This window comes from Dipodomys ordii, unplaced genomic scaffold (assembly GCF_000151885.1).
Source record: "Dipodomys ordii isolate 6190 unplaced genomic scaffold, Dord_2.0 Scaffold11, whole genome shotgun sequence".
NCBI classification, from domain to species: domain Eukaryota; kingdom Metazoa; phylum Chordata; class Mammalia; order Rodentia; family Heteromyidae; genus Dipodomys; species Dipodomys ordii.
In genome coordinates this window covers 20,545,161-20,559,696 of record NW_012267227.1, presented here as the reverse complement: position 1 = coordinate 20,559,696, position 14,536 = coordinate 20,545,161, and the positions used below count along the sequence as shown (strand labels likewise).

Below are 14,536 nucleotides of genomic sequence, written 5' to 3'. Positions count from 1 at the left end.
AACTGCCCTATTTTCTGGCCTTGTTTCATAGGTGTGAGCTGAGCTGTTCGAATGCAGACACAGTCGGACTCTGGCAGACCAGCGGGACCTGTGGTGACTGCGCCATGCTCATCTCAGAGAATACAATTTGTTACCTCGGACACCTGCGCCAGGCTGTTCATGGCTAACTCCAGTGGCTTCTGTCTTTTCTAGAAGAGTTCACCAAAACTGTGAGTCTGATTTTATTCTATAGAAAATCATTTTAATGTGTGATTATAGAAAATTCAGTGAACAAATATCAAAGGAATAGGTTATTTGCTCTTGTAACTGAACAAATGAAATCCGAGTTGTTGATATACATATATACAAGACAGGGAGTGATCAGGTCACAGAAATAAGGACTGAACAGGTGTGCCACGATAGCTGTGCAGCATAAAATTCAAGAAGTGCTTAGTCCTTGGACGCCCCCTCCTCAGAAGGGTTAACTGGGGGGTCCAGTTGGGGCTCGGCGGGACTCTGGGAGGGGCCTCCTGCCACAGGAGCAGAGCCGGCTTCTGCCTGACAAGGGGGCTCCTCGGGCTGAGGGGCCAGGGTCTCCTTGCTGGAGCTGGCATCTGTTGGGCTGGGGATGATGTCACCTTGAGCAGCCAAGGCCTCTTCCTCAGTTTCCAACTCCACGTCTGGGGTCTGAACCTCCTCAGCTTCTTCTACCATGGCAGGTGGCAGTTGTAAGAAGGTCTAATAAAAAAGACAAACCCAGGCTAGACGGTGCTCTACTACTTGAACTATGCCTCCAGCTCTCTTTTTACTCTGGTTATTTTTGAGATAACCTGGACTGTAATCCTGTCTGAAAAAAAACCAAAGCAGGGTGCCGGTGGCTCACACCTGTTATCCTAGCTACTCAGGAGGCTGAGATCTGAGGATCATGGTTCAAAGCCAGCCTGGGCAGCTAAGGCCATGAGACTCTTATCTCTAAGTAACCACCAGAAAATTGGAAGTGGCGCCATGGCTCAAATGGTAGAGCACTCACCTTGAGCTGAAGAGCTGAGGGACAGCGCCCAAGCCCAGAGTTCAAGCCCACGACAACAAAAAAGAAAAAAATGAAAACCCAAATCCCATTACTAGGATGAAATACTTGTAAGACAATAAACAACTCATATATATTTACAGGTTTAAGACATCAAATACAAGCCGGGTGCCAGTGGCTCACTCTTGTAATCTTAGCTACTCAGCAGGCTGAGATTTGAGGATCGTGGTTCACAGCCAGCCCAGGCAGGAAAGTCTGTGAGACTCTTCAATAACCACCAGAAAAACTAGAAGTGGTGCTCATGTGGCTGAAGTGGTAGAGTGCTCTTGAGCTGAGGGACGGTGTCCAGGCCCAGAGTTTAAGTCCCATGACCAACAACAACAAAACTCAAATTTGGCTCTAAGCATCTGCTGCTCCCCATGGAAAACAGGTGGCCTCAAGAGTGCACGTGAGCAAGCTTACCTGTTGGTAGTGATGTGTGGTCTGTATCAAATGCATGTACATGTTGTACACAAAGTTTGCCATCTGAGGCATGTTCTTTATGATCTGTACTTCATGAGGTGGCCTCTCTCCATTCTAGAAGGAAGACAGAGGAAGCAACTGCTAGTGAGAAAACCTAGATGCAAACTTTTCCACAGAACCCCATCCTAGAGTGAGACTGGCTGCCAACCCCACGGGGGATGGGCGATCCTGTCTAAAGTCACAGAAGCCACTGGCTCTGCCTGCGTACAGCCAGGGAGCGCTGTCTACAGGGACAGAACTTCAACATGGTCTAAAGCAGCAGATTCTAATTGTGAGCATACTCTGGAGAGGCAGTACTGAAGCACTTTCCGAGGCCCACCTTCCTGGCTGTTGGGAACGGCTCTGTAGGAATGATGTGCAGATGGAGCGGGCGGGCGGTGAGCTGGGTGAAAGCTGGGGTCAGTTCGAAGCAGTTCTGGAAGAGGGAGACTCTGGCGAAGATGTAGAGCCCGAGTCGGGCTCTGGACATGGCCACCACTAAGCGACGGACATCCCTTCAGGAGCAAAAACAACCCACTTTCAGTTCCGTTACAGATCCAACTAAGTATTCTTATTAAATTACAGCAACCAAGAACTAAGCTGCTTGAGCCAGACGCTGGTGGCTCACGCCTCTAATCCTAGCTACTCAGGAGGCTGAGATCTGAGGATTTCCATTCCAAGCCAGTCTGGGCAGGACAGTCAGGTAGACCCTTAGCTCCAATAAACTACTCAGAAAAGGCTAGAACTGTGGCTCATGAGCCAAAGTAGCTCAGGCCCGGCATCTAGGCAGAGTTCAGGCCCCAGGACAGGCACAAACAAGAAAACTTAAACTTCTTGAACTTAGTCACTTATCACTAGTTTTTGGGGTGACTTAGTCATTTATCACTAGTTTTTTGGGGTGAGGAAAGAAATCACAAACAGACTGACAAAAATCCAAGTAACCCTATGTATGTATTCTTGCAGTTCTAGCCACTGAGACGGTGGGCAGCCCCTTCCTCCTCTACTGGCTCCCGTTCCTTCAGTGCCAAATGCTGCTGTACGGTTCCGTTCAAGGGAAGCAGCCAGAAAAGGTGAATGCAATGTGAGGAGTGATCACTGGTAAGTACACAGCTTCTTGCTTAAGCAACAAAAACATGATTCAACAGATGATATTTTTTGGGGATCATGGGGCCTGAACTCTGGGCCTGGGCGCTGTCCTTCAGCTCAAGGCTAGCGCTCTACCTCTTGAGCCACCGCGCTACTTGCAGGTCTCACAGCCTGGCTGTGAACCGCAATCCTCATATCTCAGCCTCCTGAGTAGCTAGCATTAAAGGCGTGAGCCACTGGCGCCTGGCGATTACATAATTCCTTAACTCACAAACCCCACTGCAACGAGGACATAAGAAAGGTGAATTGTGAAGGTCTACACAGTATAATCTCAGCAAAGCTCTTATTCAACACATACAACACAATGTAGTCTCTCTTGATTACAATAAACACAATGTTTTCCTGCTTGCAAAAGGCAAGATTCAGTCTATGTGGTGAGATTCTAGTTTGCGCACCTAGACCGAAGGCACTGGGAGACCAGAAGTATGACAGGCACACCCCCTGCCAGAATCTGCACTTCTTCGAAAAGAAAATTTTGGCAAATAGGTAAGATCAAGTTATTTGAATAAGGTGTTCTTAAGAATATTTAGATATGTTAGCTGGGTGCTGGTGGTTCACACCTGTAATCCTGGTTACCTCAGGAAGCTAAAACCTGAGGATCATAGTTCAAAGCCAGACCAGGTGGGAAAGTCTGTGAGACTCTTACTTACCACCAGAAAATTGGAAGTGGCACTGTGGCTCAAGTGGCAGAGTGCTTGTCTTGAGCTGAAGGACAGCGCCCAGGCCCTGAGTTCAAGCCCCATGACTGTCCCCCCCCAAAAAAAATGTTTTTTGGAGATGCAACGTTATTGAAATAGGGGTCTAGAATTTGAGAAAGGCAAGTATTAGGAAGCACAGTGAGTTTTTAATTACCATAGCTATTATGAAACTAATGCACATGCTTGACAATATACAAGAAGGAAGCTACGTATTAGAACGCAACTGCTGAAAACATGGCTTCAAGAGTAGTTTCCTCTTCCATACAGCTAATCTCCATACAGCTAATCTTCCTGACAAGAGGTTGATCTGATCACTACTGCAAACTCCACACAGACCTTAATCAGTGTTAGGGGAGAGACTAGTTAAAGTTAAACAACAAACTGGAAATGCAGGACGAAGATAAATGAAATTAAATGGCTCCTTTGTAATATGAGAATGTCATCCCTGTCAAGTCTCCAACACATAAATATATCACAGTAAGGGATTAAAATAGATTGTTTTTACAGTTCTTAAAAAAACAAAGGCTGCCTTTATCTCTGAACACTGAAGCTAAAGGACCTTGTGTGAGAGCAATTCGAAACCCTGTACCATGAAAAATCTACTCCAAGGAGACTTTTACCAGTCATCTCTAATTTCTGATGAGATCCTAGCAGACACAGGGTAGATTCGTTATGATTGATGACAAAACACTGTCTGAATGTAAATGAAGAAACAGTGACAGTGGCACTGATGAACTAACCACACAGGAATCTGAAGTCCAGTTCAGTAAAATCCTGAGAGCTTTTTCTACTCACCTTAGATGGCCCACCGCCCTGGTCCGCACTAAAGACAGTAGGATGTAGTCATTCTGTTGGCCTTGAAATCTATCCACAGTTGTCACCTACGGGAAATGAAGGGTTATTGTCTGTCTTTTTTTTTTTTTGTCGATCATGGGGAGTGAACTCTGGACTTGGGCACTGTCCCTCAGCCACAGTGCCACTTCTGGCTTTTTTCTGCTTATATAGTGCTGAGGAATGGAACCCAGGGCCTCATGCATGCAAGGCAAGCACTCTACCACTGAGCCACCTTCCAGTCCCTGTAGTGTTATTTTCTTTCCTTTTTTTTTTGGGTCCGGTTGTGGGGCTTGAACTCTGGGCCTGGGTGCTGTCCCTCAGCTCAAGGCTAGCACACTACCACTTGAGCCACAGCACCACTTCTGGCTTTTTTCTTTTTGCTTATGTGGTGCTGAGGAATTGAACCCAGAGCTTCATGCATGCAAGGCAAGCGCTCTACCACTGAGCCACCTTCCCAGCCCTTGTAGTGTTATTTTCAAAAGCACAACAGACTGTAGAATGCTATACAATCACACATTTAGGTAGACATTCAGCACCTGTCTTAACCTTCACTTTTGCTAATGTGCAGAGTGCCAGTGTTCACGAAGGCAAGGATGATTACTTCATAGATAACTGGCCTGTCAGTTTAACACGTAGGAAAGTAGCTTGTTGTTTACCATACATATATTCCCAGTATCTCACAGCAACTGTCTGCTCTTTCTTCATGCCTTGTTTTTGTTACTCAACTTTTTATACCTCAAGTTCCATCTCATCCAGAATTCTTCCATTTTTCTGGCTACATTATTTTCCAAGGTTACAGCAAATTGTAAATTTTAATAGTTGTAAATTATTATTGGAAGTGAAGCTGTGGCTGAAATGGTAGAATGCTAGCCTTAAGCAAAAACTCAGTCCCTGAGTTCAAGCTCCAGGACTGGCAAAACAAAAAACTCAACTCTCCCTTCTAAAAAGTAAAAATTATATCCTTGGGAGAAAAAAACTTACCTAGTTCATATTTCTAAATTACAATAAACATTTTAGAGACATGGGCTTCTACTTATTAGTACTAAAAACATTCAGAGCTGTCACAGAATTGTAAGTTTCCCCCCTTACTTCATTTTCCCCCTTGCTTGAGAGCACAGTGGAGACAAGGCCACGCAGCGAAGGACAGCACGCAGACTCCTCGCAACGTTCCCTTCTCAGAGTGACTCACCTTATTTGGCCTCCCGATGAGCGGGTTATTCCCACACCGCCTGTTGATGATGTCGCGGATAAGGTGCTTCTGCCCGTTGTACGTTGTTAGAATACTGATTCTGTCTGCCGGGTAGCCGAGCAAGCACATGTACATGAACAGCGCAACCACGTACTCTGCCTCCCCGAGGTTCTGGAACACAAGCAGAGCCACACTGGGTAAGCTTTTGTTTCTACTTTATAGAAATGGCCTGTGTGGTACAACCTGGGTGCTGCTGAGCATACTTAAAGAAGCCGAAAGTTAACTTGGACTCAAGCACACTGGCATGAAAAGGGCAATCCTGTTCTAGGCGAATCCACTGGCACTTAGGGCTGATATGGATGTGGGAACACCACATGGGACCACCACAGGAAGACCAGCGACACCTCACGCACTACAACTGCACTTCCACCCGGAAAGTCACATCCAAGAAGCCAGTACAAACCCCAGTCTAAGACCTACTCTAGCAGTGCCCAGCCTCAGCTTATCTAGAAGATTGCTTCCTATGAGGCAGGGTCTGGCTCACCGCTGAAGATGAACCTACAGCTCAGTTGAGGCAACAACGTCAAGTGAGAACATCAACAGATTAAGATGATTTCAGGTGAAGGCAATAGGAAAATGTGCTATTTCCGCAGGTGTTGGTGACACAGTTCTTTGCAAGACAGGAAAAACAAAAAATTGTGAATCATGGAATGACCATAAAAAGCTGGAGGTGAAATCCAGTCTCTACGATTTGGTATTTTTGGAAAGATTAATGCAATGAGGTCTCGAATCATTTCTATATCATTCTCTGTATGAGCCATCAAGTAGCGACAAGGAAACAATGAAAATTCTACCCCATGCACCTTGCGTACCTCTTAAAACGCACCACGTGAGTAAGTGCACTCTTAGCTTTGGGTCATAATGTTTCCAATTCTCTCTACCCATGCGGCTTACTTGTAGGACTGGGTAGCCAGTGTTGGTCTACATGTCTAGTACAGCAGTGTGGGACTTTTGTCGAGCCAGTGGCCATGTGGATGTCTAAATGTTTGCAGGCCATACAAAATTGTCACTGCAGGAAGACTGCCCACAACAAACCTTCCCAAGCACCTAAGACTGTAGGGACTTACGCAGCCTGAGGATCAGATGCGCCCCACGCCTCGCTTTAGTGTATCTTTTAGTTCATAGCTTTTTCCTAGTTGCAGTAAGTACTCAAAGGGTTTGGCACTGCTGAGAGTCAGGCAACTTTCAAGTCCTGCAAATGCAAAACTAAACCTCAAAGCCACAAGCCTTTCCTCACCTGGTAAAAGTACGGATTCGGTTCCGACTCTCCCACTCCCTGGAAATCCTCCACGTTGATGAGCTGGAAGTCATAGAGCAAGCCAGCGTTTGCGGTACTGAACTCCGGCAAGAGCTGCACGTGGGGTAAGTTCCCTAGGTTCTTGTATCGCCAGTTGTACAGGTTGCACAGGCTGTCCAAAGACAAACAGCCCCGAGGGGCGTCAGGCGCCCACATGACACCCTCCCTCCCGGGCAGGGGCCTCCTCTAGCTGACACCACATCGTGCAGCAGTGCCTGACTTCTCCAAGGATCAGGAGACTGAAGAGACTGCACAGACGTCAGCTCTGCTGTGCTTACAGCTTATTGATAGGCCAGCAAGTTAAGAAATCTGAGAATGGCCAGGTGCCGGTGCCACATGCCTCTCACACTGGTTAGCTACATGGAGGCTGAGATCTGAAGATCATGGCCCAAAGCCAGCTTCAACAGCAAACAGTAAAAATGCTGGCGATGGAGCTGGCGCAAGTGGTAGATTGTAGCTCTAGCCTTGAGTGAAAGAAGCTGAGGGTCAGTGCCCAGGCCTTGAAGCCTGAGGACACACGCCTGTGTGCACAGACACACACTGGGGCTACACTGTGTGTAGGGAGGTCAGGGCACTGGTGTACCCTCTTTTGGCTTTAGGTTTTAAATGTTTACTAATTGGGAGGTAAAGATTGGAGGATCATGTTTGTGGCCAGTCTAGGGAAGAAGTTAGTGAGACTAAGCCTGGACATGGTCAGTGGTGACTCCAGCGGTTGAGGAACCACAGATGGACGTCTGAGCTGGCCGGGGGCAACGCCTGGACCCTATCTGAAAAAGATGAATAACTCCAGCTCTTCCTTAGCAAACACCAGTCTCCTAAGTGCTAACAATTTACTGTCCCTGGGCCTTAGGGAAACTTAGCTAAGCCCTACATAACTCCTGGATGGCAGAGGTGCGCTTTGGCTCCTTACCTGGCCCTGGCTCTCCCTTGCGCATCGAGGTCCACAGTAGGAACCCCGACCCGCACAAAGCGGGTGAAGAGGGACTGCTCCATGTTGGAGTACTTCTGAAAGGCCATGTTCTTGATGACTGGGGGCAGCTGGTGGTGGTCACCAATCATGATCCATCGTTTCAGTCGACTAAAGCCATCCTGCGGGTTCTGGAAATGAAAAATGAGGACGTGGCAAAATATTCCAGTTTGTACAGCACAGTAGTTTCATGTTCTTTGCCTAATGGTGTCATTAGCTTATAAACCTGGACCTCTAGCCTCACTGCGCACAGGCATGTTTGTGGGGCCTGGGCATGGCTGGCAGCAGGCAGGGAGAGCCCCTTTAACACGTGTCCTCCAAGAACACAGAAACACCCAAAGATGAGTCTGAACCTTCCTTAATTCCCATGCTTCCTTGAAACAGGCTCCCTACCGGAGAAAATACATACAGTCCAAAGAGCTCTGTCAGAGCGCAGAGCAGTCTATCCTTCTTACACTGGAAATTCTGTATTTCGTTTTCAGTGCTTCAACAGTAAATAATACTGGATAGCCAAGAAACAGTACTACATCACTATTGGATCAGTAATTTAGGCATAAAGTAAAAAAATGCACTGAAAACTAGAAATACCAGGAGCTGTAATGAAAGAGTACCTACCAAACTGCATAGTAATGTAATTTTCTTGATTAAAATTATTGCCTTTTCAAAACTACTTTGTAGATGCATTCCCCAAAGCTACAACTAATAACTCAGGAACAGACTAAAAGAAGGTTCAAGAAAATGTCAACTACCCCCCAAACTGCAGCCGCTGAGATCCTCGAGACTTGCACAGCTGTCTAGATTCTTTGCATCTTACCTGCAGAAGAAGTGGTATAAACGTTTCTATTTCCAGAATCTGAGCGGCCTCTTCCATTAAAATGTTGTCATACTGAAAGACATGCCAACAATCTGAGATTAAAACGTTATTCAGAAGGGAAGCTCACAGCCTCATGGATGCTGCTGTCCCTGCATCTCCAGTCACACCTCTGTGCCCACAGTGAGAACGTGGGCATCGTTCCTCGTAGCCTCTGCACTGTCCATAAACAGCAGCTTTGTAATGACAAAGCCTTACCCCAGATGACTGCACTCATCACACACAATCTACTTGTGTGGCTCCATGCTACCCCTGAGGTAGGCCGTCACCTTCACAACTTGTGGTCCGCTCAGAGCTGCCACGGTGACTGCTACTGTCACTATGACTACTACTGGCCATTTCCACCTCAGCCCTCTGCCTGCCCAGCGCATGTTGCCTCACACCGGCGGGGAGACCCCTTCATATGGCCAACTGAAGGCACTGGGGACTACCTAGTTTAGGTTGAGTTTGTCCAAAAGGCTTTTAAACTCCGTTTGAAAACAAAATAGCAAAAACTAAAAAAAAAAAAAATCTCATGCTTTACTTTTTTAACATAGAAAACGTCTACTGAAAATGTGATGGGAAACATTTTTCAAATTCATATGGTTAGTAACTTGATATACTTTGGTTTGATATCAAGTCAGTATTTTATGTAAAAAACTTGCAATAGTTACGGTAAGTTCACACTACCTTTAAAAGAATTCTGTCACCTGGAACTTGGCACTGTTGGTGAGCTCAAATACGTTAAATTGTTCTTTCAAGCTAGGCACTGCTGGCTCACACCTGTAATCCTAATTACTCAGGAGGCTGAGATCTGAGGATTGTGATTTGAAGCCAGCTCAGGCAGAAAAGTCTCCATGAAACTCTTATCTGCAGTTAACCACTCAAAAACTGGAAGTGGCACTATGGCTCAAGGGGTAGAGCACTAGCCTTGAACACACAGAAGCTCAGGAACAGCACCCAGATTCTGAGTTCAAGCCCCACAACAACAAAAAAGTGTCAATTCAGGAAACACACTGCTAACTTCGCATGCAAAGCCCGTTTTAAACAAGATAAGCTATGTGTAGGAAAATGATGCGTAGTAAAATCAGAGTTTAGGTTAGCATCCCTAGTCAAGTCATAGGTTCTCAACAAATTCAACTTTACTGCTCAGTCATGACATCCCACTAAACCAGGTCACAGGCTACCACCTTGTCATCTTGTGTGTCATGCGATCGAGACACTTTAACATCTCATCTTGAAGTCTAAATAGTAAGAGCATTTCCTACGCTGAAGCTAAAGGCTTTTATGTTTGGAACAAATGAGTAGCTAGGACTTTAATATGTGGACAGTGTGAGCATCTATGATGCCTCTGGTGAAACCACCCTGAGAGACTTGGGTAGCGTTAGTGCTCTTCAGCAACCTTCCACAAGCAATGCTTAGTGAAAGTACCGTAAGTATGGGATTCTAGGTAGAAGCCTGGGACTACGCATTAGTACTAACACGCACTGATAATTAGATTCAAGTCCATTTGCTATTCATACAAATGTGTTACTTGACAATATCTCTTGAAAATGGATGACAGTGAGTACGAGAACTTCCATACACAGAAAATGGTGTAAGTAGTGAAAGACGAGCGGCCAGACAACGAATGGATGAAGGTCTTACCTTGAAGCCTAGCTTGACCAGGTCGTGTCGTTTTAAGGCAGCGTGCGTGCAGGTCATAGCAATGATTTTTGCTTCCTTCACCAGAAGGTACTTGGATCTGTCCAGGCCACTGCGAAGCAGTTCGGAGGCTCTGAACTCCTGTGGGAGAGGGGGCATCGACATGGGCCTTCAGTGCAACAAACCCAGTAATGCATACAACAGGTCAAACTTTAAGCCAGTGTAAAAGAAAAACAAATACCCCTGAACGCTTACCTCAAGCTGCGTGAAGATCTTCTTAATATGCCTGAAGCATCCCTCAGCAATCTCCATGTCTTCCTCGTAAGATCTGCCTTTAAAGATAGGCTGAGGTGCGTTGGCAAAGTACTCGTGGAAAGGGAAGCAAGCGGCCACCTCGGCCACCTCGGGCAGCGCGCCCCCTTTGCTCTTCACTCTGCTCATGTACTCCTCCCAGCGAGACATCACCTGCGGGATGGACCTGAGCTTACTCGCTGACACTATGGCTACGTCACTGCAGCCTTCCACTGACTCATCGAGCAAAGGTTGCTTACAAATACAGCTCAGAGACAATACAAGCACTTCCACATTCATAATAGCTTTGGCAATACCACAGGTTTTCATCTTACTCCCCCTCCACCCATCCCCACAAGAAGCGCCCGAAGAATCTCAAGAACCCATCTGGTTTCCAATGGGCCTCCATTACAAGGACGTATGATGCGTTACCTGATACAAGAAGAAATACCCCGCGGTCTCACAGGTGTACGAAGCATCTCCAGGAACCCCCAGGCTCTTCTGCAATCGCTTAACTTCTTCCAAAAGTTCTATTCTTCGAGCCAGGACATAATTTACTCTCCCATACCTAGAAGTAATTAGATAAAAAGACAAAACGGAAATTACAAATGGCCAAACCATGTTACTGACCCAGCACTTGCTTGTCCACAAATACATTATCAGTCTCTTTAGTTCTATAACAAAACTTGCACCCGCAGGACACAGTGTGTGCTGGTGCTCGCCCAAGAACAGTTTCCAGCCAGGTGTCAAGGCTCTGAGCAGAGCTCCTCTGCCATCCCGGTATCTATGTCTTCTGCAACTGGGTGCCCAAACCTGGCAGGCTGTGCACTTGCTGAATGCGTAAGAAAACACCCACAGACACAGGAAAGAAACTGGTGTTAGCAGTACCTAAAATAAGGCTTTTTCAAATGAGAAGAATAGAAACACTAACTTCTTTCTATTATCAATAGTTTAAAATATTTTCTGCAATGAGGAATTTTTATCAATGGGAAGGAAAGGAAGAATGCTTGTAAGACATGTAATAAAACGCCCGACTCTTGTGATACAACAGCTAGACTATGAGAGGTTTTCTGTGTAACTATGAGTGGTCTACCTAGTCTACTGTTTCACAAGGGAAAGCGGTATTACTTTTTGTGTGTTTGCTAGTCCTGGGGCTTGAACTCTGGGCCTGGGCACTGTTCACAAACTTTTTTCTTGAAGCTTAGCACTTTGCCACTTGAGCCATAGCTCCACTTGCAGCTTTGTAATGGTTAACTGGGGTAAGTGTCTCACACATTTTCCTTCCCTGGCTGGCTTTAAACCATGATCTTCAGCTCTTACCATCCTCAGTAAATATCCATTGGCACTATATTCCCTTTTAATGATGGCAAAGAGACACCCAGAATAATGAAATGAATAAGCATATATATTAGCAAGATAAAAGGCATAGACAAAGATGTTTTGGCCTATGAAAGCATTTTAAAAATTGTTTTATAATGTACTACTGTAAAAACTTCTGCTGTAAGTACATATTAAGCATTACATCTGCACCTTTATTTTCACTTAGGTATATGATTTTCTAATCACAAAGAAGAACTTCCTAAGGTAGTTTTAACACAAGGAAACACTTAGGGGACAGTGCACAAGTATCTCTGGCTGACTCCACACTAAAAATCTTGAGCCCCAGTAACCCAGTATGTTTTCTCTGCACTGCCCAGAAATTTAATCTTCTTCTGATGTCTATGACCAGTGTACTCAAAGGTCATGTTTAATCCTAAACCTATTAATGATGCTTATTGTTTGAAGCTGCTGCAAAATGAATTTAAATACAATGAATTTAAAAGCTGCCGTAAGGCAACTTTGAGAAAACGAAATATTTAATGGCAGAAGAAATCTGGTTTGTAAAATGTTAGTCCACTTACACTTACACTATCAGAAAACCATTAATTTGCTTTTCACTAAAACCACCTCTTATTTTTGCCCTGAAACATATGAAGACTAAGTCTCTCTCTGCATGAGCAGTGACAAAGCATCGTCTGAAGTTGTTCAGTGCTGAACTGTGCTGAGCGTCTTGAGTCAGCAGCAGAGCCTGTGAACAGAGACCCAGCCCAGCCATACTTCCAGGGCCACACAGCCAGAATAGGCTGTGCCAGAGCCATGTAGAGTTACGCTGGTTTTTCTCAGCTCTTCAAAGACAGCTGAACACACTTTTCACACAACTGCTCACCTGCTGAAGTCCTTCTCTGTCTCCAGCTCTTCTTCTCCATGACCAAGACGCAGCAGGTGGCGCTCGTCAATGTCCAAAGCCATAATTTTCTCAAACAACTGGTTTAGGGCCTGAGAATAAAACAAAAAAAGACAATGGTGAGTTCCAAAGTCTGTTTAAGAATAACAAAGACACATACTTGGAAGCAGTACTGCCCATAGGTGATCATCAACACAGAAACGGAAGGGAAAGAATTGCGCATATTAAGGTATCTATCATCTAAACAAAACTGCTTTTATGGACTTCGGATATTGCCATCTATGTATATACACCTGTCGAAGTAAGTAACTGGAAGTTATAAAGCCCAGCTACCCACAGACCTCTGCTTCTAATTTATCTTTGTCGGTCTTGGGGCTTGAACTCTGGGCCTGGGAATTGTCCCTGTGCTCTTAAGCTCAAGGAGCGCTCTACAGCTTGAGCCACAGCACCACTTCCGGTTTTCTAGTGGTTTAATAGGGGGTTAAGAGTCTCAAGGACTTTCTTGCCCGGGCTGGCTTTGAACTGTGATCCTCAGGTCTCAGCCTCCAGAGCAGCTAGGATTATAGGTGTGAGCCACTGGCACCGGCTGCTTCTAATTTATGAACGGAGAAAAAGCCCTGGCTACAGGTACTTTCTTCCAAGTCACAACAATTCTTAGATCCTGAGTCTCATCCTACAGCAACTTTGTCTTACACACACTGTTACGCAGGTGCAGAAAACTGAAAAAGGCTTTCCAGTGGCAAAAGCACAGAGAGGAGGCAGCTACAGCAGCCGCGCACACTATCACAGCTCCCCACCTGGTTGGAGTGAGTGACAATCAGAGTCCTCTGCTCGGGGAAGTTGTGGTAGATGTTGGAGATGATCTGGACGGCCACGTCTGTTTTTCCTGTGCCAGGTGGGCCTACAACCTGAAAGCATGATGAACAAATCAAACACTGTTGCCGCATCTAAAAGAACTGTACAACTAAAAAAACAGCAAATGACATAATTCGCTGAATAGATTCAACAGCAAACAGACAGGACAGAAGACAGTAAACAAGGACAGGAAAATCTAGTATCTGGTGCCACAGGGTTCTTAACAGAGGGAAACCTGTACAATATAGAAAAGAATTGTGAAGAAATAATAGCTAAAAATTAAGCTAACCGGTCCCAAGAATATGCTATTTAAAACTCATTTGTGTAGAATTAAAATGATGAGAAGTGTCATGTAAACACTCATCGAAAGAAAGGTGGATGACAGTATTAACACCAAAGAGAACTTGGGAAAGCCAGCAATGATGATTTTGCCTACTATGAAGAGCCAGCGCACAAGTGACAGGACAGTCCTCAAGGTCTACGTGCCCATCACTGGGTTTCAGAATGCACTAGGCAAAAATCAAGAAATGGAAACATGAATTACACCTAGGAAATTCACTACTCTTCTTTCAATAGAAGTTGTTTTAGTTCAGAAAAATTATCAGGAAAGGTAAGTATTCAGCAAGTGTGTCGGGGGAGGGGGCGCCTTTCTACAGGGCGGTTCAGTAGGTCGGATCACACCTGGGACGGACGGGCTGTGTCCGGCCTGGGCCACGGGTGAGCCAGCCACAGGGGATGGACGCGTGCTTCTCGCTGGCTGGCCACAGCCCGCCTACATACACTGATCATTTCAGTGTAAACATCCAAGTGGCCCTTGGTAAAGAAAAGGGATTCCCCACCTTGTTAGGCCCTACAACAAAACATATTAAAAAAAAAACTGATCATACAAAGTACACGTGCTGACTGTGACAGGCTTAGAGGAGAACCGAGCGGTGGCAGGTACTAAACTAAGCAGAGTACAGTGCTATGGAAAA

The 14,536-nt window shown here is 45.6% G+C and overlaps 1 protein-coding gene across 1 annotated transcript in view; it reads right to left on the bottom strand.

Moving 5' to 3' along the window:
• Positions 1-225: 225 nt before the first annotated feature.
• The window catches only part of Aqr (aquarius intron-binding spliceosomal factor), a 44,457-nt gene continuing 30,146 nt past the window's right edge, over positions 226-14,536 (bottom strand). The window contains exons 23-35 of the mRNA XM_013010017.1: positions 13,505-13,615; positions 12,690-12,799; positions 10,916-11,051; positions 10,448-10,657; positions 10,196-10,333; positions 8,513-8,584; positions 7,642-7,829; positions 6,672-6,843; positions 5,375-5,545; positions 4,147-4,232; positions 1,848-2,022; positions 1,469-1,582; positions 226-717 (exon numbers count right to left, since the gene is read on the bottom strand). Coding sequence (XP_012865471.1) covers positions 430-717; positions 1,469-1,582; positions 1,848-2,022; positions 4,147-4,232; positions 5,375-5,545; positions 6,672-6,843; positions 7,642-7,829; positions 8,513-8,584; positions 10,196-10,333; positions 10,448-10,657; positions 10,916-11,051; positions 12,690-12,799; positions 13,505-13,615 — 1,971 coding nt within the window. The 3' untranslated portion in view covers positions 226-429. The remainder of the gene's footprint in view (positions 718-1,468; positions 1,583-1,847; positions 2,023-4,146; positions 4,233-5,374; positions 5,546-6,671; positions 6,844-7,641; positions 7,830-8,512; positions 8,585-10,195; positions 10,334-10,447; positions 10,658-10,915; positions 11,052-12,689; positions 12,800-13,504; positions 13,616-14,536) is intronic.